Source organism: Prorops nasuta, unplaced genomic scaffold (genome assembly GCF_024137725.1).
Source record: "Prorops nasuta isolate Cenicafe-Biocafe unplaced genomic scaffold, Cenicafe_Pnas_1.2 PNAS00024, whole genome shotgun sequence".
NCBI classification, from domain to species: domain Eukaryota; kingdom Metazoa; phylum Arthropoda; class Insecta; order Hymenoptera; family Bethylidae; genus Prorops; species Prorops nasuta.
Genome location: NW_027116821.1, coordinates 2,473,305 through 2,497,499, shown reverse-complemented (window position 1 = coordinate 2,497,499; position 24,195 = coordinate 2,473,305). Strand labels below are relative to the sequence as shown.

Below are 24,195 nucleotides of genomic sequence, written 5' to 3'. Positions count from 1 at the left end.
AGTTATCCAGTATTTCTTTTACTGTTTATTATTATATTTATTTTTAAAGAGACATCAAATGTACACTGAAACAAATATATATATTATTTATAAAAGTGTATTTGTAGTAACTTAAAAAGATAATCCTATAAGCAGTAATATTACTTAATATTTTATTTTGAGTATTAGTGCACTTACAATTTAACTGTGTTAGTAGTCCTTGTAATGTTTTCTTTTTCTAACAGGTACATCTATTACCTCAACCTTTCGTCTTTTTGATTCCTTCTCTCTAAATAACATCTGAAAAACAGAAGAATCATTTTTAACAAAGATATAATATCTTTTACTTTTATTGTTATTGTAACGATAATACTTATCTGATGTTTCTGCTCTTTTCCCGCCAACTACAGCATCCTGCGTGTTTTAATAATGTTTTGAATTAAAAATGATTAATACTTAATTCAGAAGTATTATATTTATTCCTTTCCTTTCGTTTTGGACATTTTTATTCTTCAATCTGTCAATTTGTCCAACGTTGCCAGTTTTCATACAACCAGTATGGCGGCCATAGTCATATTCATACAGATACCTAGATGCGATGCGCCGAAAAAAAAAGTTGTAGGCCAATTGTCACCCTACCGGGTGCGTTCTGAGTCACGCATATGCGCGCAATAAGCACTTAAATTCTATAATAAATGTGACATAAACTGTACATTCTATGCGCTTCATTCATGCGTAATTTGGAATGCACCCATAGACGGAAGTTACAAAATCGCTCTTTTCTCGTTACTGCAAGCGACAACTATCGGTAGTTAGCGATACCGACACCATCGCTGGGAAGTTACAGAATCCCAGCGCTGGACAGTCCTGACTTCTTGGTCGCTCTTTCCTGCTCTTTCCCCTCTTATACACGACGATAACTTAGACGTGTTCCACGTTTCGTGTCGGAAGACTTAAAGGTATTATTTTTTCCATTATCATTTATTTCCCTCTTTCATATTAATTTTTAAAACTACTTGATTTCTTTATCGATATAAATGCTTAACTGATTTTACGCTAAGCAATTAGTATTCTTCGATGTTTATGGATATTCACTCATTCAGCTCTTGTAACTTTTGCGAAGCCGCGTGATCAACATAGTAACCTCTCATTTCTAAAATATCTGAGATATTTTTTGGTTCTTCATATATATATTTTTTAAAATTATTTTTAAATTAAATTACTTAGTTATGATGATTTTCAATCAATCACCATCTTTCGACTGAGATCCGTGATGGTAACCTTATTACTGATGTTTATCATATTTCCTTATTTATGCAAATTTATAAAATCCATAAATTAATGAATGTAATTCATATTTTTAGAATGCGTTACGTGGCCGCGTATTTACTTGCTGTGCTTGGAGGTAAAACTACCCCAAGCCAGAATGAAATTGAAAAAATCTTATCTTCTGTGGGGATTGAGGCTGATGCAGAAAAACTGAAAAAGGTTATTTCGGAACTTAATGGCAAGTCCATAGATGATGTGATTGCTCAAGGTAATATATTTTTACTTAAACTTTTGATTAACCATTTTTTTGGTTAATTTTATTTAAGATCAGGTCAACTATATATATTAACTATTTTTGTTATAATTAAATTATGACTTTATATTAAATCTAAGATAAAACTTTTAGGTAGGGAGAAATTATCTTCCATGCCTGTCGGAGGTGCTGCTCCAGCAGCAGCTGCAGCCGCAGCACCAGCAGGAGCACCAGCTGCTGAAGAAAAGAAAGGTAATTTCATTATTTAGTATAAGAACCCAAGTTAACTTTGTAGTGTTCTAGGTGTTATGGATTATCAATAGCATTGTTTAATTGAATTGTTTTTATTATGATTAAAATATCTATATAAAACTAATACAAAAAACTTACTCAAATTGCAGAAGATAAGAAAGCAGCTAAAGAGGAATCAGAATCAGAAGACGATGACATGGGCTTTGGCTTATTTGATTAAGCTGTAACATAAAATAAATGACTTATATTACAAATCATTTCCTACATTTATTTTTGCAAACAATAGCTGTGGTTTGAAATTTTATTATTTATGCAAAAAACTAATCTAAAAAAAAGTAGCTTATATAAGTTAATATTGAATTTTATTCACACATTTACTTGACAATTTTGTTCTTCTCAAGTAATGAATTTTTGTCCTTTTCTGTGTGAGAAAAAAGGTAGTTTTAACAATTTTTTGATTTTAATTTTAATTTTAGTTTTATTGCGACGTGTTCAAATTTCGGTCAATTTCAATTAAGTATACATAATTCAATTTTGAACAGTGTATGTATTACTCTGTACTTGGTCGGTGGCAGCTCGTAAGGATAGGGCTGAATATCGAAATAGGCACAAAGAAGCAAGCACATGAAATGTATAGTTTATATTACGTTTATTATACGGAATTTAAGCATTTTATGCGTGCAGGAAATTGACACGTGGACACTAGACGGGCGTGATTCTTAGGGTGAACCCTACCAAGTCGGGTTAACTTAACCCAGAGTTAAAGTGGTATAGTTCCCGTTACATTAACTATACCACTTTAACTCTGGGTTAAGTTGGGCGACATTAGAGGGAGATCAGGGAACGGCAATTGGCTGGCAACTGGCTTGCGCTTTGCTGCGCTGATACCGTAACCGTAACCAAACTGACTGATAGACAGGGATAGTTACGGTCTACGGACAGTGGGACTTCTGGGACTGAGCTGAGCTGACGGACGACGGTGTAACGTGTACGATAAAATATTACGTTCGGTGCCAGAAAAGCATTAAGTTAAGCGGTCGATCATTGTACACCCTCGACTCACCTAAGCCTCGATCGTTCTCTTTCAGTGACTTAAAAATATAGTGTTAAAACAGTGTCTGCGTTAGTCAGCGCCTACATATCGTCTAGTGATAAAAGGTCAGTGCTCACTTTATCCTGCATGCATTTTCTTATCCTTTGTTCTACCGCATCTGTTTACATCAACCGAATGTAATACGACAAAAAGACAATAGCTTTTCTAAAACTGTGTATTTCACAAAAGTTATTTAATCGTTGCTTTAAATGAAGATTAGTATAACTTAATTAAATCGATCATCGGATTGTAGATTAAAATTTTATTAATAAGTACTTCTTTACGGAAAATATTAAACCTTTGAAGAATGAAGCCTTAAAACGTTGAACATAAGGATGTACGAACGTATACCTATATCCCCTATACTCACCTCTCTATACCGGCTTCTCCATATTCTCTCTCTCTCTCTCCATTTCACTTTCCCCCTTCCGTTTTGCTTTTTCTTTCTCGCTCTGTTTCTCTCTCCGGAATACAATGGAACACTAAACATTAAACTGTTATACCTATCGTAGCTGACCGAACAATTTAAATCAATCTTGGATGTACGCACTACATATTAGCTAGAAATATATATAAGAATTAAAAAGGGTGTGGTCAAATTTGTGTAAAGCTATGTCGTCACCATAGGAAATTAAATTAATGTATTTGAAAGAAGGTATCTAATAAAAATGTAGTATGAATGTCAGTGGTAGTGTATCCGGCAATTATTATAATGCGTAGATTTGAATAGTAAAAAAATTGCAATAAAAATCAAATCAGTGTTTTTTGTTTGTTTTTTTTTCTCAGAATTTCCCTGGTTTCCTTAAAATTTTAATAATAAGGAACGCGCTGGTTCGAATCTGAGATAATTGAAGAAATTTAAGCGATGTTGATATTTATTAAGTTTTAAGCTGGTGAGATTAGCAGTTTTCTTATTTTATGCGTGGGACGTCAGTGAGGGACATGCGGCATACGTACGAAACAAGGGCGTGGTTTTCACAAAAGTTTCAACTGCGAGTGGGCATTAGCGTAAATGTATAGTTTCTTTTTTAGAGAAAAGAAACATCTTATAGTCGCTTTGTATTCATATTTATTTTTGTTTCTAGTTGTTTTTGTAATGCTTGAACAGAGTGTATTAACAATCTCGAAACAACCGAGCTAAATAATAGAAATACTGAGAACTAGAAAAAAATACTAATAATACAAGCTCAATGGCTTAAGCAAATGCATTTAGCGGTAATAATAATTTGATTTCCAACGAAAAGCTTGTAATTAAGTGAAGGTCCATCTTTTAAGATATAAACCTAATGTTTGTAATATACTCTCCAAGTTTCTTTCAAAAGCTTTCATGCTTCTCATTTTTTATCTGAAGTATATGTATTTCTGATATTATAAGAATGTTTGAAAAATCATGAAAATCGTTATGCTGAACAATCTGTATTTTAACTAAGTGACCATAAAATATTTGGAATGCGAATATTATAGCTGTTCTACACTAAACTGTATCTGATAGAGTCAAGGTATTTGAATTTTTACGTTATTGTGATTAACGAATGATACGTGCAACTTTAATTTGTTCAGTAGAAATACCTATAATGTATATTTGCTGAGTGAAGCACCTAACAAGAATTTATGTTGTAATATGAATCTTGCCTTTATGAACGTTGCGTTTTTTAAAGAATGAAATCATTTTATCTAAATCTGATTTTAAAGGAAATTTTGTCGTTGTAAAACTTGTACAAATTAATGACGTACTTTATTCTTGGCTTAGTATATTCAATGTCAATTTAATTGCATTTAAGGTGGTTCATGCGCGACTCTCTAGTCATATAGAGTTATAAGTAGTTACAAAATTGAAAATAATACTTTACTTATTCTGGTTGTGATAGAAAATTAATTTGTAAAAAATTAATAATTTAAGTGTTATTTTTATTAATCTTTTTGAAACAATTATATTAAAAGAAATACACATATGACTTGAGGAGTTACCACATTTCCATGCAGAATATAGACAAATAAGAGATTTTTAAATTTCTTAGTAATAATAATAGGCGATTATTATCGGTAATGTACATATTTTCGGTTATTAAAAAATTGCTTATAATTTAAAATATATTACTACAGTTTTTTATTGCTTTGTGAAGTCATTGCAATACGGGACATCGTAAATTTCTTCAGAATGTGTTGATCACCCATTAGGCTACACGTTAAAAGTGCCAATTTCAAATAATTATTTCTTACTTATATCATCGGTAACATCATTCCAAATTTTAATAGATTATCCCTCTATGCCTAAATAACGTTTCTTTAAAATTTTAAATAATACTGAAGAAATTTTATTTACGTAGGAACCACCTTAATACGAATATATAATTAAAATTTTTAATTTTATGAAAAAAGTCAACACGGAAATTCATCTCACTTCAAGCTGGAGATTGCTGTAGATATTAACGTGATCCCTCTTACCGATATTACCGAGCAAAAGCCGGAAACGCGTATCAACGATAAAATATTATTTGGCGTTGAATTTCAACCTCATTATATTTTTTTAATGAAACAGGAGCTGCTCTTTCTATTAAAATACTCATATTTTCGGAAAAAAATTTAATAATTGCTCTTATAACCTAAAATCATTCTTCATTTTATTAAAATGTAGACTATTTTATTAGATAGGTCAATTCCCGCGACATCACTAAAATATTAAATAAATTTGGTATCGATCTTCAAATAAGGTCGCATATGTTGACATACGTTGTCTCTCTGTAATGTCAGTTTGAAAAATCCCGTTAATGCTTATAGTATCCGAGATTTTTTGCCTTCTAACCTTTTTGGGACATGCTGTGCACTTTATAGGGTTACTGTGATTGCTAAAAATTCTCAGGATTTTAAAAGTAAATACATATAAAACCTTACATTTAAACTACTCTTAATAATAAGAACCTGTGGATGCATGTATTTTTTATTTATATATTTCGGAAGTACAACATCAATATTTTTAGCAATAGCTTAATTCGTTTTATTTGCGTATTAAAAACATTTTCTACACAAGTATATTAAATAAATAATTATATAATTTACAATGCGCTTTCTGAACAAAAATTTTAAATTATATTTATATTAAGATGTTTCTTTATTGACAAAACTTTTATTTCAAATTTACATAGAACTTACATTATTTTACTGATAGCAACAACAGTGATAATTTTAAAAAATATATTCCTATGAAATCATCAGTGGCCCTTTATGAGCGAAGGAATTTTAATATACGGTAAACAAAAATTGTTAACCTGTTATCCAATAGTTTTTTCATATAGCAAAGAAAAAATATTCAAGAAAAAGTTTTCAGCGCTAAAATTGATAATATAAAAGATTCGCTATTATTAAATAAGGGGTAATATAGAATTCTCTGGAAGAGATTTCAGCAAATAATTTAATTAATTTACTCTTAGATTATATTTTACAATTAATATTGAGCCTTATTTAGGCATAATCTACTTTTGAAGACTGATTAAAAGGAATAAATTAAAATAAACGAGTTTCGATTTAGAATTATTGGTTTGCGTACGTCGCCATGACCTAATTGTACTATTTTGAACGGTGTTTGCGATTGTAATTGCAGTGGTGATGTTGATGGCAATGGCAGCCTTTAGTCGGGAAAGATTTTCTTCCTTGATCGTATGTTAGATAAGCACCGCCAACGCATCCTATACTTAAACCCCGACAGATTCTGCTAACCTAGTTTCCTTATTAACTTTCACGGACTCCTTCTCTTGTACTTCAAGATGCAACTATCTGGATATGACGCGTTTTACCCCTTACAAGTTGATTAAGTAGGAAGGATTTTATTAAACTGAGGCACCGGTAGGGATTTTACAAAATAGTTTTGTTTTTATAAATAATTTTAAATTGGCTTTCTTGAGAAAATGTTTATCAAAATTTACACAGAATCACTTGAATCAATGGTTAACTGGAATGTTAACTGGATTATGAAGGGGATTTTAATCAAAACTGTATTTGTATTCTTTTAATGATAGTATAATTGTAATGTACTTTCAAATTTTAATCACTATTTGTAATGGAATTAAAGTTCTTTTATTACAATTAGTGCATAATTAAGGAACAAATTGAAAAATCCTATAAAAAATATAAATTTATAATCATGTAACATTAAGTTTATACAGTTATTAGATTTAATTATTATACTTAACTGTTCAATATACCTTTAATATGTTTTAAATTTATACGAATCTTATAATGGTTTCAGATTACATAAATTAAAAAGATGTCAAGCCCATCACTTAAAGACTTACCTAAAGTTAACTTGGATTTAAAAAGCGAATTAGAAGGATTTAATTATGGTTGTATGAAGAAAGCAGCAACTACTGAAAAAAATGTTTTACCTTCTGCAGAAGGTTTGTATATCATTTTATCTTATTCTATCATAAATGATTTGTTAGTATTTATTTACGTAAAAGCTTAAGGTGTTGCCACCTACTAGTCAAATTTAACTGTTTGGTAAAGCTTTACTGTGTTATAAATTTTTTTCAATTTGAAGTTTCACCAAATGGATTAATTTAGTAAAAAATTTATCAGTAGGTGCTACAACTGGCCCTTAAGAGAGGTTAATGAGGAAGATATTTTTGAAATTGTAATGTTAAATGAATAGTTTTTTGAATAACTTGCTCCTTTCAGATGTTCGACAGGAGAGGCAACATTCTGACTTAATCCATGGAGTTGAGAGCTTTCAACCAGCACAATTGAAGCATGCAGACACAAAAGAGAAGATTATCTTACCCAATGCCAAAGGTAACATCAGATGTAAATACATTTTTCTGGGTGGCCTGTTAATTATTTGGTTTAACTGCAAATCTACTGTATACTAAGTTTTAATTGCTACAGGAACCTTTAGTTAATTTCTCTTTTATTAAAAAATTTATAATATCTAGAAATGATGAGAAAAAAACATTCTGTAAATATGGGTGATTTTATATTAGTAAGTATGAATTTCAGAAAATTATTTATTTCCATTTTATTGTAATTTAAAACATTTAATATTTTATATTTTTAATTTAAAATAATAAATTGGTTTTCCTTGATTTATTATTAGATGTAGCTGCGGAGAAAACTCAACAAACCTTAATTGCTGGTATAGAACACTTTGATCCAGCCAGTCTAAAACATACTGAAACTCAAGAAAAGAATCCATTGCCGGATAAAGATGGTAAACATGGAAGTTTTAAAGTTATTTGTGTATTATTAATTTTTTTTTTTTTAAATGTGCAATGCAATAAAATAAATTGTGGAGTGAAAACTTATATAAGGATTTAATTTCAAAATTTGCTTCATTGATTCTGGTCATTATTTGACAAGTACCAGATAGTTCTCTAAAATTACAAAAGGCTTCAACTATGGGTAGTAATAAATTTTAAAATGTTGATTCTGATAGGAAATTTAATTATCTATAAAAAGATACCATTAAACATTTTAATAAAATCAACATTTACCGATTTGTTCATAAAAAACTGTTTTCATATTCTTCTACAAATGATTCATTAACATTATAGAGTATTCATGGTGTAAAGTCAATCATAATTATCCCTTAAAAAATACGACAATCTGATAATCTAAAAGATCTAAAGTATGATTCAATCTAAACTCATTAAGTAATAATTTTAAAAAAATTTCGCTAGCTTTCTTTTTTAAAGAGAATCGGAATTCCTATTAAAATCATTGCTTCAATTCCACCATCTGGTAGATTTCTTATATGTTTAGGTTAAAGTAAGAGTTTCTGTAATTTTGTGTAGTAATAATGTTTTATTTTTATTTACAATACAGCCATTCAACAAGAGAAAGGAAAGCAACAACTAATATCTGGTATTGAGAATTTCGACCCAGCAAAATTGAAACATGCACAAACTCTTGAAAAAAATCCTTTGCCTACCAAAGAAGGTAAACAATTTCAGTACCTTACATTCTATATAGTTTAAAAGGCATCTAATTAATTTATGTCAAACCAGTAAGTTCATAAAGATTTAATCATTTTAAGACTAAAATTTTTATACAATTTTCTTTTTCTAAACCTTAATTAAAAGATTGTTCAGTAATAAAAGTATCTTCTTTTTGAAACTTACTATGAACCCATGGACTTTTTGAGCAATGTCAAGAAAAAGTCATAAGATACCTCTACTAGTATAAAGCTTTGAATTAAAGAATTTTTAATCCATAGTAAGTTTGAAATTAGTCACTAAATAAAACTATAGTATAAGAATTTTATTCTTAAAATCATTCACTCTATTTGAATTTATCATTTTGCCATAACATAATTGAACATTTTTATATTAATAACGAATAATCTTTTAACACCTTTAAAAGTCAAGAAAAATCACCATTATGTATAACAATAATACGTGTATGCTTGCTTATCTTGCAAATGTGACTATTTATTAAAAAGTAGCTTACTTAGACAGTATTTGTAAGATTTAAAACAATGGACTTGTTGATGGCCTTGAATTAGATTATGACTAATATATTTAAAATTACTATAAAACCCAATTCAAAAATTGTAATTATAAAACCATAGTTTTTATTGCATATTCTTGAATTTATTCTCAAGAGCTTTCTTAAGTACTGTATTAATGTTTCATTTAACCTAACCATTTGCAATGCTTTACGAGATATATCTAATACACCCAATAAAGATTAGAACTTTTACAAGGTTCGTCAATACAATCCGGTTGATTTTTAATACCTTGTAATATATTGAAAGTAGTGTAAGTAATCATCTTTTATTTTAGCGATCGATGCTGAAAAAGTAGCCGCTTAAAGCAGCACTAAAAATTGGATAAGAAGAAAAACGTCCTAATTGCTATTATTTTTATATACTTCGGCATTTTATAACAATTACTTGTATACTGTCTATAAACAAATCATTGAATTTCCCAATAATGCCTTATACTGGGTGCCGTATAATGGATACTGGGCGACCTGTCCTTTTTGCGAGGTTGTACCTTTATTTTTAAATACATATACGATATAAACGTACTAGATCGTATATAATTAGATTTTATAATCAATATTAACAAACGTTTATATGATATAAGTTGCCTAATATTTAAACTATATACCACTATAGCTAATAAATGCAATCTTCGGCCGAAATTATTATCGTCATTAAGTAGTATTCATCATTTTTAATTCACTGAAGAATGTAATTTTCATTCAGAAAAAGTCTTACGCACAAAAAAAATATTAGTTTCGGTAACAAAATAAATTGAAATGTAATTGTATGGTATATATTATGGAATACTTTATTATAGTGGTGTAATGAATTAATCTTACAATAATATTTTATACAACAGGCTTGTACTTTTTTAATATTCGTATTGACATTGAATTGTCATTTTGGAGAATTATTGTAATTAACAATAAAAATTTGTACAAAAATACCTGTTTCTTTTTGCCCTTAATTTCTTCAGCTTTAATTATTTGTAGAAGGAACTTTTTTAAAAGTTTATGAGCTTATTACTTATGCATATCATACACTCGATGACTGTTTAATTATTTGCTAACTTGTGTGTGGAAATCCAAACAAAAAAAGAGAAGTCATTTCCTGTAATAACAAAATTTATCAATATTATCTCATGACGATATTGAATCTTTTTTTATCTAGAAACAAATAGTTTATCGAAAATTCAGTAAATTGTTAACTAAAGTTTACGTGATATAAAATAATTATTTATTGAAATAAGCTTCGTAATATAAGTTTAATTTTTATATTATCTTGCTCTTTAACCTGTAGAGTGCTGTAGAGGTCCAGAAAACCAATATTTTGGATCAACTTTGAATCGGCCTTTCTATGGCTCTATGCAATCAATCCATGATATTAAGTATTTTTTTCAACCCATTTTCTAAGGGTCATATGTCACCTCAATGTCCTCAATCCCTGGCCCTCTAAAGGCTAAAGAAACTTTTTAATGTGCGAATTAGAAAGATCAAAATCTATCACATCTTTGTGGTTTATATAAGTATTGAACAATAAGCATTCTTGTTCTTTTTTTTTAGATAACCAAAAGACGCGTAATCGAGTGAATTATAGACTATACATTTAACAAGGAGTCTACGCATAAAGGTGTATCACTGCCAATATTTCATTTATAATTTTGAACAATTTGTAGTTATAAAATAACATGCAATAATTATATACATGAATATACAAAATTTTGAGCAATTTGAAAGTTGATTTTGTTAAATTACAAAATTATGACGTTTTAACATAGAATACCTATTTAAATTCAAAAACTAAAACAATATTCTAACATGGATTGCTGGGGTAAGCCAGAGTTTGGCTCAAAGGATAAAAAGACAAATTACAAATTACAAATTATTTTTATTATGATATTACAGTTTAATTTATTATTATTGAAGTAATGTCATTAAAGAAAACAATTTGCTAATAATGCAATAAGATCACAGTTTTCAGTACAATTTGTAATATTTTTTCAAAATGTTTAAGAACTTTTTAGTTGCATATTTTAACATAAGAAGATATCATATTAAAGTGTTAAAAATTAATTTAAACTACACAAGTAATTTTTAACAAAATAAATTACGGTCTAATGGTTTCCAATGAGATTTTATGTGGTTATTAGTTTTAATAAATTTTCTCTTTAATAACTAGGTAATTAACGTATAATATTATGTTAGAGTTATTTAGAAAGGAAATTTTTATGGCGAATTTTGTACTGTTGAGTTACCAGATGGATCAACATTTACAGATGGTATAGGGCTGTATTGAAAGTATTGTGGCTGATTGGGAATTGAATACCATTGTTCTGCAGAATTTGGTGAGGAAGGAGAATAAATTCCTTGTTGAGGATAAATGAACTGTGGACACATTGAAGGATAGGCTTGGGAATAATTATCCATTCCAGAACAGATGTGTGGTAAATAAGGATTCACCATAGAACTCGATTCTGGAATATCCAAGTGAGAAACATATGGAACAGGATAAATAGGAGAGGTTGGCATAAAGCAGCTGTTGAAATTTTCTCCCTCATTAGCAAAAATAGGTACTGTATTATAAATTGGCTGCTGTAAATAGGGAGGTTGTGTTGATGGATAAGAGTTCTGAATATTAACTTGCACTTGTTGTAACGGCCTTCCAGGATACTGTGCACCGTCATTTTTTGTATCCTGCCAAGGAGCTGCCTTTGAAATCTGATTAAACTGATTAGTTTGATCCGTTTGATGTAGCTGATAGTTTGAGCTACGGTTGTTAAAATTGCGACGTCTATCTATTTAAAAATAATAGAGAACAAATTTCATCAATCAGCATAAATTATTTCAATAATTTTCTTAAATATTCCATTGTAACTTTTAAACTCGAATAATAGAGTCTTGAATCACGCTTACTTTCAGTTCCTTTTTTAAAACGTGGACCAACATAATTCTTGCTCATTCGAGTATCCTTATTATATTCTTTATTATAATCTTTTACATTTTCTTGCGTTATATTTATTTCTTTCGTGTTAACGTAGGTGTGCGATTCATACTTAATAATTTCTGAATTCTTTACACCATTTTCATCCAGAACACTCGAAGAAGATGATTGGTCATTACTTAGGTCATTTGTATTTATAAGATTTTCTTTCTTATGATCCGATATATCAGATGCTTGCAGCATGTTATTAACATGATCAGCACCCTCTTCACTTTCTATAACATAACAATAAAAATTTAAATAAATCTATGTTAGCACCATAAAAACAGAAGCACCAACAAAATCAGGGGTTTATACCGGAAGACGTAGAATTCATATGCAGTGGCACTGCAGATATTTGAGTATTGCAATACCATGGCCCCATCGCCATTGTTTGTCCCGCGGTATTAATACTATATCCGTAACTTCCTCGAAAATACTGTATAAAAATTTTATTTTAATGTTATTTTAGTATTTTACAATAAAAAGTATTAAGTAATTTGTTCTTTCCCATACAGTATAATCAGTTTTAATATATAATATCAACTATTTTGTATAGAAAAAGATAGATAGAGAAAATACCACGGAATAAGAATTATGTTGTTTCTAGGAGGCCATCAGAAGATATCATTGGCTTGACTTTGAATGGTTATTTGAACGTCACAGGAAGATCATCATATGTATATTTAAATGAAATCACCTATCTTTTATTGCACATTCAAGTAGTTAATCCTGTGAGTTTTTCAAAATATTATATAAATCTATCATTTCTCACTTATTACTTTACTAGATATTTCGATTTGAAATTTTCTGTATAGGTGTAGATTTGGCTGTAGTATACGCAACCGCTATGCATACGCGTTTAGTGCTTTATCTACTTATAATTTCATACCCAGTTATATAATTAATGACTAAACAAAATGATAAACTTATATTGTATTTTGAAAAACTCTTGATATAAGCTATTAGAATATGGACAAAAAAGATAGGGGGTTCCATTTAAACTAATTACAGATGACCATTGTGTAATCTTGAAATGACCTTATCAGATCAAATCCATATAACATAACTTTATGTCTCTCTTCAGGCCACATATAATTATTATTCTACATTTTTCCCTCTATCTTGCTGAGCTTACAAAATAATTGAGATTTTATATTAAAATAGATCATTCTGTGTAGCTAAAAAAAAAAATTAAAGGAAAATTTACCTCAAGACCTAAATTGTAAAAAAACCTCAAAGTGTATAAATCTAAAACAAACAGACTCTTTTTAATCTTCTAATTCAAATTACAAAATAAAATTAAATGATCAAGTTATTAAATACCTGATAATGGTAAATCACTACCATCCGCATCAATGCTTTTTTGAGCAGGACTATTGATAAGTTCTAATATCCGTTCCATTTGATCGTTCGGGATAAACTCTCGATAATTAGTGGGTGGACAGGATATTAATGCTTGCGAATTGTATTCTGAATTAAAATAGAAAATAACACATTTAAGTTCTTAATTAATCATAAAAACAACTTTATCGATTTTCTTTTAATTACCAATTTTTGAGGAACAATAAATTTCTTTTTGTTTTGTTTGATTAGATTCCGAATAAACAGGGAAAACACTGTTATCTTCGGATTTTGAATATTCGGATTTTTGAAAATTAACTTTATTTTCCAAACATTCATTTTTATTTTGGTTTTTGTATTTTCCAAAATTTTGTTTGCAGTCCTCTCTAATTAGTTGTCCATTCTCGACGTAACTTACTTTAGAATCATCAAACTGACAATTATCGCTAAAATTTGGCTGTAAAATTGAATGATTAATAACATTTTTCAATTTTTTAGGAAACAAAAAGCATAATAACAAAAGATAATGTAAATACTTTGGTTTGGTAATTAGAATTTCTGTCTGTAGAATAGTTCAACATTTGTGGACCTTGCCTACTGAAATAAAATATTTATGTAATGGAAAAGGGGCAAATGTTTTTAATTTATTAACTTAAAAATTTAATCTATTTCAAATAAAGTTTTTTAAATTGAAATCAAAATGATTGTATAACTTAATAAAATACTTAAATTTTATTAATCATTCAAGAGTAAACTACCTTGAAATTTCTTCCCAGTTTGTACCTTCAGATCCATTTCCATTTAAATGATTAGGTGTATCATTATTTTGGTGATTTTCATGATCTGACATTGTATTGTTATAGTTTACTGTTTCTCTTTTACGTAAATTAGCATTGTTTTTTTTACATCTTTGGTCTGTAAATCAGTAAATTGTTAACTCTTATTACTTAATTTTATTGTTATACAGTTTATTAAAAATGAATATGGATGATAAAATATTTACTAACTTATATCTATAGGTTTTTTATGTATAGCTTGCCATGTAGATTGCTTCACTTTACGCAATGGATGTGGCTTCAATGCTGCATATGGCACAAATTGTTTTCTTCCCAGCTCCTCAATAAAAACCAATACAGCATCTTCCTTTTTACCCATTTCTTGGATATGTCCATAATAAAATTTTGGCTCTGGATCAGTTGAATTTTGTCCTGCATCCTTTTCATTACTATTATTGTCAGTATTCTCCATATTTAAATAAACTTTTTTATTATTGTTATTATTATCCATCTTTTCAATGTCGATCAAATCCCTTTGAACTAAACATTTTCCACCAATTTGTAATGAATGAGTATTATATTTTGTCCATCCTGCATTCTTTACTTCTATTTTAAAAAATTTAAGCTTGAGTGATTTTAATTTTTTTATAGTGTTATAAGTGCAAACTTATAAATACCTCTTCTAATTTCATGCCACACATCAAAATCTGTATTACGGTAAATATTAGGATCTAGAGCTTTTGCAATTCTATATGGAAAAGGTATAGCTACTTTAGATACCGATTGACTGCCTTCTATTTCTTGCTCTATTCTACTGTATATTTCTGTTGTCAGTTGCCTACAAAATGCCAATAATTTAAATAAACCAAATAGTGATTAAAGTATACAATTGTTCAATCAATATTAATGTGTTAAATGATATGATAGACCTACTCTCTTCTATCCATATTAGTTTTAAGAAAGAATTTATCATGTCTAAAATTATTTCTATCGTGTAGCATCTTGTGTACAGTGCTATCTATGTTATTTAGTTTAAAAACATCTTTATAAAGAGTTTGGTAGACAATTGCTAAAACAGAAAGAATCAAGAATACAATGTGTTTTATAAACAAAAAAAAAACAAGTGTTATAAATAGCTTACATTGACAAAAAGCTGCATTTGCAACATACTCCTTTGTATATACACTTTCATATTGTTTAGGTGGTGTATGACACAGAAGAATGATTTTCTCAAAACCATTATTTGTAATTTGCTGCTGCATTTGTTTTTGGCTATTAAATATAATTACTTCCCGTTTATATAATAAAGACATCGCATGAATCTCATGAGTACCTCCCCATTCAGTAAAACATGTCATTTGTTCAAGATAATTTTCAAATGGAATTGATATGTGCTGTGGATTTGTTTAAATATTAACTGAATATGTTATTAATTCTTATATTTCAGTAGTTATAAATAGAATTACCTCTTCAAACATATGTCTCATGTCTCTCATAAAACTAATACATTCTTTTCTAACTCGAATATGAAAATATTGTGTCATATAAACTTGTTCACTTATTGCTCTAAACAAACATGTTGGATCTCTTGGAGAATGTTTTCTAAAATACCCTTCGCTTTGCAACCATTCGTCTAATGGTTCTTGCATTCTTTTTGAAGTTTTTCTTGGAGATATTTCCATATCTATTATAAACATAAATATATTTATATTTTAAAAAGAGGTCCATCATATACTTTTTGCACAATTCAAATATAATATTAATGAAAGAAAAAGATGAATATAACGTTAAGAAAACAGAATTTGTTTTTAACAATCCAGGATAAAAATTCAGTCTTGGAAAGGAAAAATACAAATTGTGTTAAAAAACGTACATATATAAAAGGTATGAATATACCTAAAAAACACAATTAATGGATAGTAACAGCAAGAATATATCCTTGTATCAATATACTTAAATTACGAACATAAAATATCATATCAATATCACGAAGAAATAAGAGAAACTATAAAAAATAGTACCTGATATTTACAGATTCTATCGTCGAAATAGAAATAGACAGTAGTGTGTATGTACGAATTCACTTAAGTGAATAGATCATGAATGATAATTTTCTACTTTTGTACGATTTCAGTGTGATTCGTCAAGTATTAGGTAGATCTGCGGAACACACTGTCATAAACAAAAATATAGGAACAATTATTTAACCCCAGTGACCTATAGTTAACTAGAAATGAATTTTACCGGTCTCTTAGCTTACCGCCAGTCTCAGCATACGCTTATTGACAAACGTTGTTTGCTATGGTATCAACAGGTAGCAGATAGGTCATTAGTAAGATCGCTTGAATTCAACACTTATTAAAATAAAACTGGCAAATTTATTCGCGGTATATAGCTATTTATAATAATAATGATGTTCATTATTGTATGTCGTATTTATTCACTTTTTAAATTTTATTTATACGTTAAAAATATACAGATATACTATGGTCATAAAAACTTATTTATTTAATGCTTTAGAAAAGAAAATATAGATATATATATATACACATAAATAATTTTTTCATTATAGATTTATTTTTATATTATAACCGTATATGTGTCAGCCATGTGTGCTTTTATGTATGTATAATGTATTTACATCATGTACAATATATAGAATCGTAGTGTGCAGGGTTTGCCGGATAAATGATCCAGAACGACAGAGCATATATAATATAAGACGTGTATCTTCGTATATAACCATACGAGATATTAAGATTTTACTTAATATTCTTTGGAAATATTATTTGTATTCAAAAAGATCTGAAAAAATTTGATAACTATAATTGTTACGAGGTACACATCTATTTGCATCTATGTTGTAACATTTTAACCGACGAATCCTACATATATATATATATGTATATATTAAGGGAGTGAAACTGGCTGTTTGCTTTAGCTACACTTCTATTCGCTATGTGCACACCTACACGTTGGCAGTCAGGTAAGAATGTGTAGCAATATACATAAACAAAAAAAGTCCGGCAAAAATGACAAAATTTACCGACAGTTAGCGCTGATATTATGCATATGCATCACTACTTACACATTCTTACCTGACTACCAATGTGTAGGTGTGCACATAGCGAATAAACTGGTATAATTAGTTGAAATAAGACAAAATTGTTTTAAATGTTTCCTCTCATTTTAACTCATTGAACTAGTATGCCCTGATATGCCCTAGTGCAAAGTGCAGCGAAAAAAGCCTAAATTTACTTTAAAAGTGCCAAAAAGCTCTAACTATATATATGTATACATAATGTATACTACGCTATAGCACATAGAGAACGATTTAATAAATTTAATTTCCCAGTTCCCACCCACAAATCCTCTCACTCAACGTAACATTAGATTGTGCTGCTCTCACAGCTGAATATGTGACCAGTAAATACCAGTAATTGGCTTCAATCATGTTGTTTCGTCTCCATCGCCCCAGCCTAACTTCACTTCTATATGGTTAATGCTTCTCGGGGATTATTGAAAAAAATAAAGGGTAATCAGTAGTTCAGTAAGGTCTTATACGTTCTGCGACCCACCAAAAATCAGATTGCAGCGTGTATTGCCATGGTCCACTGGATATTTTATTACTTTTATTATCACAATAATAATTTGGTTAAAAATTTTGTATTTTAACAAGATTAAATTATATATAAAAGTTTATATACATGTTTCTTAATGTTAATTCTCTCTCTCATTTATAGTACAGGATATAATTTTAGTAGAAAATATGTGATAAAGTATAAGTTAAAATATAAAATTACAGTTTCCTTATAAATTGCCATCTGCTTCCTCTTATGGAAATACAAATTCATTTGTAACAGTTGTTGCATCAGGGCTAGGACTGGAGCTTGCAGAACTGAGGGTTTCTTCTTTCATTTTGAACGAAGAATCTTTCTCTTTACTGTTAGATTTATCTTTATCTTTATCTTTTGGCTTTTCCTTCTCTTTTTTATCTTTTTCTTTATTATGCTTATGATCGTGTTTATGTTTATGTTTATGCTTATGTTTTTTCTTATCTTTCTTTTTCTTTTTGCTCTAAAAAATTATTAGAAATATTATTGATGATGAAATTTTGTTCCTCAACTTGAGGAAAGCAAAGGCCTACCTTATTCGTTGAATCTCCTTTTTGTTTATGCTCCTCTGATTCTGGTTTAAACATTCCTGGTTCAAAACCTACTGGACCCTGGGTTCCTATAATACCAGGCAACGATGCTGAGTTATCACTATAATATTCGGATTTTACTTTACCATCTCCAGACGTTGAGGTCGATCGTTCATCCTAATGAAAAAAAAGATAACATAATAAAAAGAAAAATAGTTTGACAACAATAGTTACAGGTTTTACTTACATGACTTAATTGCTTCTGCTTTTTTAGTTCTGGACCATGATCAGAAACTGATTCTTTTGCAGTAGATTTCCTTTTAATCCCAGTATTAACTTCTGCTTCAGCAATAGACTCATGTTTAATGTGTTGCACACTCAGTTTGACCTAGAAATATTTTACTTATACAAAGTTAATTTACTCAATTTCTTGTGAAAATATTTTGATCTAATTACACTTACATCTCCATCTAGACTAGCTTGTGGGCCAGCTTTTCTAGGTTTTGTTAAAAGTGAGAGCTCTGATATTGGGAGACACAATGGTCGTTTTGAGCCATATAATGTATAATATAGATCAACCAAATCACAACGTAGCTTTGCATCATGAGAGAGCATTCCACTAAAAGTCATTTTATTGTTAAATCTTGTTTTAAGATTATAATAATTTCATTAATGTTATTATTACTTTATCAAATTCCAAATACGATCAACCAGATCAAGCTTGTCTAAACGGTGTTTTTGCCCCTTTTCAAATGGTGGATTTTCTACCATTAGTCTCACAAGTCTGTGACGAACCCCTGGATGCGGATCCATTTCTGCCATGTCTAATAAAAATTCCAAATCCTCCCATTTCCCATCAACCTTTGTAAAGTCTACGAGAGCTTCGAGTGCTGCGATTCTTACATCTACAAATTAAATAATAGCTTATCATAAATAATAAACAAATTTGTATTTTATGTTCTTATAATGGATAAACAAGCTAGTACCTATAAATTGACCATATGAAGCATACGCCCTGAATAAGTGTGAATTGCTAGGTAAATGACCAAATTTCTGAAGGATTCTGATGACTTTGAGGCAAGCTACACTGACTGTAAATTTATAACAAGGTAATAGCTTTTCTAAATTTAAATTTCTTGTAACTTCTTCCAATATTGCTTTTGTGTCAACAGATAATGATTCTGCAGTTATAGCTGTGCCTTGTTGAACACTGATTACAGGTGTTACAGTTGCACCTAATGCTTCAATTAAAGCTGCTCTATAATAATTATCTGAATATCTATTTTTACTATTGTCATTGTATTTAAATAAATCCATAAGAAATGCTAGGACTTCTGGTGGACATATACCATGTGCATTTCTTAAACCTGCCATTGCAACAGGAATGGTCTGAAAAAATAATATTAAATGTTTAAATATAAATAATTAAAATGGTTGGTCAATAGCTAACTAACCTTTTGTAAAAAATAATGTTGGAAATTAGAAAAATTATTTTGTTTGATAATTCTTCTGCACGATGCTGATCCAAATAATTTTCTAAATATTGCCAGCATTGCTGGTGGGCCTGCCCAAGTTGCAACCATAGCATTTGCAACTTTGGTTAAACAATGTGCTGCTCGTAATCTAACCTTGTAATAGCAGTTTTCATTTTCAATTGTGTCCGTCAATGCTAATCTTGTGGCAGGAGTTGAGTGACTTTCTAATGCTTCAATTGCTTCCAATTGTGCTGTAACATCTCTTTCGTGCCTTAATTGGTATTGCCACTGATAATCAGGCTGCTCAATCTGAACTGCGCGCATTAATGTCATTTCTGGATCTAATCTTATCCATAGTACAGGAGAATCACTGTACAATAATTTTGTCATAATGTTATTAAAAAAAGAAACATTTTTAAATTAAACAATTTTGCATGTGGTTTATAAAATAACTTACTCCATAGCAGACAAATCCATATCTACTTCTTCTCCTGTACATAATGGAATCTTTTTCTTTTTATTCCTACGACTTTTACTATGACAAGTGATATCAGCCTTTGCCACAGTTCCTTCAATTTGTAAAGTGTGCTTAAAAGTACCATCTAGTTCTTGAATATTAACCAGCAAAGGTCCTACATATTTACGAATTCCTTTTTGGTGGGTAGTATCTTGTCGAATTTCCAACTCAACAGTATTTCTATAATTGTTACTTGGCATTAATTTTTGCTATAAACTACAAATATTTTTTGAATCTGAATTTGTACCTTTTTCGGTTAAATACAAAGCTTAAACTAAATTTTGCATGTCCACCAGTTCTTACCCATTGGTCTATAAATACAGCCATATCCTTACCAGTTACAGTAAAAATGGCTTTTGTAAATACATTTGTACTAATTAACATGTGAGACCAAAGTCCTGAATCAATTTTCTGCTGTGCAGCATTTGCTGCTAGGGACAGCTGTTTATTGAATACCTGACAATTAGAGTTTCATTAATAAACTTATAAATTGGCTTTTAAAGTCAAATAATTATTTTAACAGATTGTTTTTTATTACTTGCAAAAGCAATTCTTGCCCTATCCTATGCTCTAACATTCTTATAACCAGATGAGCTTTTTTACGAAGAACTTCTATATATTTTGGTGACACTGTATGTAAATTTTTAATTGGAAAATAAAATCCTGGTTCAGGAATTCTAGGTGCTGGCGCTGGTGTGTTTGCTGCAATTGGTAATGGAGCTGGTGGCTGAGAAGGGTCCAAAATTATTCCACCAAATTGTTCCTCATATTTTACAACTTCTTGTAATTCCTTGATTGAAAAATAATAATGATAGTTACATTTCTCAATATTTCAATCATAATTTAGTTATTAAAAGTTTTATATTATACCGATTGAATCCATTCTCGATATTCATTGTTACCAAAACATTTCTTGGCATATAAACCAGTTAGATATGTCGAAATACCTTTTGGTAACCAGGTGTCTGACCAATTTTGCATAGAGATAAAAGTACCAAAAAATTGTTCTGCAATTGCTTGTGCCATGGCTTTTTTCGTTATGTATACTTGATCAATTATTGCAGTTGAGTGTAACAAATTGGTGCTACAATAAAATTAGTGTGATAAAAATGTTTACAATAGAAATTATAGTATACAAATTTACTTATATATACTTTAAAATACTCATTGTAGCATATGCACTAATATCTTCATCTATTTCATCGACAAAAACTTGTTTGTAACAAGAATATGGATATCTATTCGATAGTGTCTCCTCGTAAAATTCAAATGCTTCGTGCATGTATTTTGCAGAAACTTTTAGTGATGGCAAAAGTTGAGGAAGACAGAAATGAGTTACCTCATGCATGTATGGATCCACAAATATTTCAAAAGGACTATAAAGTAAAATAGGAGATTAAAAATTGCATTGTATTAAAATATATAAAAAAAACTTATATTTATACTAACCCAACAGCTAATGCAATATTTGGAGCACATGCTGGCGTATTAAGAACATAATGAAAAGTTTTTCTTCGCATATCTGGAGTATAAACCACTTCTACTAAATCACCACATGATATTGCAGTCATAGAATCGTCAACAGTAAATTCTAATTTCCATGTACATGGTTCTGCAAAGCTGTCGACACAGGGAAACCATAATCTAGAAGAGTTCTCATAGCTATAAGTATACATATGCGCACCTCGCTAAAAATAAATAAGCATTAAAATTTAGACAATTTAGTATAACTTTTAAAGTTACAGTGTTATGAATAATATAAGCACCTCAGCCAAAGTTCCTTCGCAATTTGGTACAACAAAATGTACACCTCCCTGAGGCTGCTCCAAGGAAAATTCAATACTAATCCTCAAATTTCTTCCTTCTGCAACTAAATGTGCAGCATCAGGAGGGATTGTAACTACAAGTTCTCCTGCATTTTTATCAGGATCAACTTTTTGTGCTGCAGCTAAATGGAAATTGGAAAAAAATTCCAAGGAACGCCTGCAATTATTATTATTTTAGTTGTATGCAAGAATTATTAGAGATATATGCAGTAATACTCACTGTTTTCCATCTGCTTGACAAATATCAAGAAATGGATCAAAATATTGAAATGGAGCCTCGTAAGAATCATTTAAACAGACTCTATAGATTCTGCATTGTTTAGCATTAAGGTTCACAACTCTTAATGTATCTCGAAGGGGTACTAGTGTTAATTCTACAAATCCCTAATAAAAATGACAAAAAGTAAATTATTACAAATAGATCAAATTTATTTAAACGTAATTAATGACTCACTATGATGCTTTTTCTTTGGAAACTTATTCCAGTTAAACTAACTATTTGATGAGCTGTAAAATTTGAAAATTCTTATAAGTTCATTGTTATTACTTTCGAAAATTTATTAACATAGCTTATATGCTGTGCTTGCAAAACAAAATAAAAATCTTAGGCTTTCTGTGTTAAAAAACATAACCTATTAGGTTTTATACAAAATTTCTAATTTCATAAACTTTTATAAAAAATATTACTAATATTATTTTAAATAATATAGTATAACAATCTTGTAACCAAATATATATATACATATATATGTATTTATAATTATTTAAATACATTCATTCTCGGTTAATGTATATCAAACGATTTTTGAATAATTTTAAACACAGCTATTTATATATGAAGAAATACTAATAATATGGAAACTTATAATTTATAAGGTCGGCTATTATCAGCCGTTCGTTCTTTCTTCATTTTTACATTTATTACTCTTAAAATATAGGAAAACCCTTGAAAACTTTTGATAATAAACAACAATAAAAAAATGTTAGGTTAATGTTTGAATACAATAGGGCCGTTGTAACCAAGCAATTCCAGGCAAGCCTCATGTACAACATGGCGGACAAAAATCTGAACGCGGAAATTTGGGTTGGCAGCAGTGATCGTAAACCCCGTGAACGTCGTTTTTTGTAGAATCAGATTTTTGCCAAATGGTTAGTACACGAGACTTTTGACAGGTCCATTTGTTTACATTATTACCTTTTTAACAATGCTAAATGCAAAGCCTGTGTCGCCTGTGTTAACAAATGGTGAATATATTTAGCAATTATAACTACGATTTGTAGCTGACAGAATGTAATGAAATGTTTTTACTGAATGAAATAAATTAAACCTTGACTTTTTGTATTTTTAATTAAATTCAAACTGTAGATATTGTTATGTTAGTATGTAAAATAAATGGAAATTGCCGGTTTTGTATAAAAATTATATAGGGGAGTGCTTTATAATTAATTTTGAAGTGGTATGATAAATGAAAAAAAGTTTAATTTGTTGAAAGTGAATTTTATTAAACTATTAAAGTTGTTTTATAATTTAAAATTATCATTTAATTAATATGAATATTTATAATTCTATGGCGCCAAAATTACATAAAGGTATCGTTTCCTGGTTTCATGAAGATTTATTGGTGTAAACGAAATTGAGAGAACATGTTAAACTTAAAGCAATAATGACTAATTTAATAAGAGCCATAATGAATCTTATATCGCCAATGAACGCCTTTGAAGCGAGTCAGTTGATTCATGTATTTTTTTGATAATAATTTATTATCCAACGATTATACAAAAGGCGAAGACTTCTTTTTATTTCAACGTT

General features: G+C 29.4%; 4 protein-coding genes across 9 annotated transcripts; 2 read left to right on the top strand and 2 right to left on the bottom strand.

Moving 5' to 3' along the window:
- The first annotated feature begins 779 nt into the window (after positions 1–779).
- RpLP2 (ribosomal protein LP2) lies at positions 780–2,010 on the top strand. Of its 2 annotated transcripts, XM_066740712.1 has the most exons (4): positions 780–938; positions 1,344–1,516; positions 1,655–1,753; positions 1,903–2,010. In XM_066740712.1, exons 2-4 carry the CDS (start codon positions 1,345–1,347, stop codon positions 1,971–1,973), a joined length of 342 nt encoding a protein of 113 aa, XP_066596809.1. In that variant the 5' UTR covers positions 780–938; position 1,344; the 3' UTR covers positions 1,974–2,010. The 2 variants fall into 2 exon arrangements, with proteins under 2 accessions (XP_066596809.1, XP_066596810.1); XM_066740713.1 differs by lacking the exon at positions 780–938 and having other exon boundaries at positions 1,312–1,516.
- A 133-nt stretch (positions 2,011–2,143) lies between these two features.
- cib (thymosin beta cib) lies at positions 2,144–10,270 on the top strand. 3 transcript variants are annotated; one of them, XM_066740709.1, is made up of 6 exons: positions 2,144–2,911; positions 7,090–7,237; positions 7,518–7,631; positions 7,933–8,046; positions 8,661–8,774; positions 9,620–10,270. In XM_066740709.1, exons 2-6 carry the CDS (start codon positions 7,108–7,110, stop codon positions 9,646–9,648), a joined length of 501 nt encoding a protein of 166 aa, XP_066596806.1. In that variant the 5' UTR covers positions 2,144–2,911; positions 7,090–7,107; the 3' UTR covers positions 9,649–10,270. The 3 variants fall into 3 exon arrangements, with proteins under 3 accessions (XP_066596806.1, XP_066596807.1, XP_066596808.1); XM_066740710.1 differs by lacking the exon at positions 2,144–2,911 and adding an exon at positions 5,698–5,716; XM_066740711.1 differs by lacking the exon at positions 2,144–2,911 and adding an exon at positions 6,531–6,686.
- A 965-nt stretch (positions 10,271–11,235) lies between these two features.
- Positions 11,236–16,878, bottom strand: LOC136781766 (uncharacterized). 3 transcript variants are annotated; one of them, XM_066740767.1, is made up of 15 exons: positions 16,684–16,878; positions 16,445–16,595; positions 15,890–16,107; positions 15,565–15,817; positions 15,357–15,492; positions 15,101–15,261; positions 14,655–15,029; positions 14,406–14,562; positions 14,184–14,241; positions 13,855–14,104; positions 13,630–13,776; positions 13,514–13,554; positions 12,622–12,742; positions 12,237–12,539; positions 11,236–12,118 (listed from the first exon to the last, which is right to left on the bottom strand). In XM_066740767.1, exons 3-15 carry the CDS (start codon positions 16,103–16,105, stop codon positions 11,550–11,552), a joined length of 2,787 nt encoding a protein of 928 aa, XP_066596864.1. In that variant the 5' UTR covers positions 16,106–16,107; positions 16,445–16,595; positions 16,684–16,878; the 3' UTR covers positions 11,236–11,549. The 3 variants fall into 3 exon arrangements, with proteins under 3 accessions (XP_066596864.1, XP_066596862.1, XP_066596863.1); XM_066740765.1 differs by having other exon boundaries at positions 11,237–12,118; positions 14,184–14,244; positions 16,684–16,877; XM_066740766.1 differs by lacking the exon at positions 16,684–16,878 and having other exon boundaries at positions 11,237–12,118; positions 14,184–14,244; positions 16,445–16,630.
- Positions 16,879–18,073: 1,195 nt separating this feature from the next.
- Positions 18,074–23,385, bottom strand: Taf2 (TATA-box binding protein associated factor 2). The gene is made up of 17 exons (XM_066740764.1): positions 23,252–23,385; positions 22,840–22,894; positions 22,606–22,769; positions 22,326–22,542; positions 22,009–22,247; positions 21,714–21,935; positions 21,430–21,643; positions 21,098–21,349; positions 20,807–21,015; positions 20,500–20,739; positions 20,022–20,412; positions 19,554–19,956; positions 19,253–19,472; positions 19,030–19,186; positions 18,815–18,955; positions 18,571–18,744; positions 18,074–18,500 (listed from the first exon to the last, which is right to left on the bottom strand). Exons 1-17 carry the CDS (start codon positions 23,293–23,295, stop codon positions 18,258–18,260), a joined length of 3,585 nt encoding a protein of 1,194 aa, XP_066596861.1. The 5' UTR covers positions 23,296–23,385; the 3' UTR covers positions 18,074–18,257.
- Between the last annotated feature and the right edge of the window lie 810 nt (positions 23,386–24,195).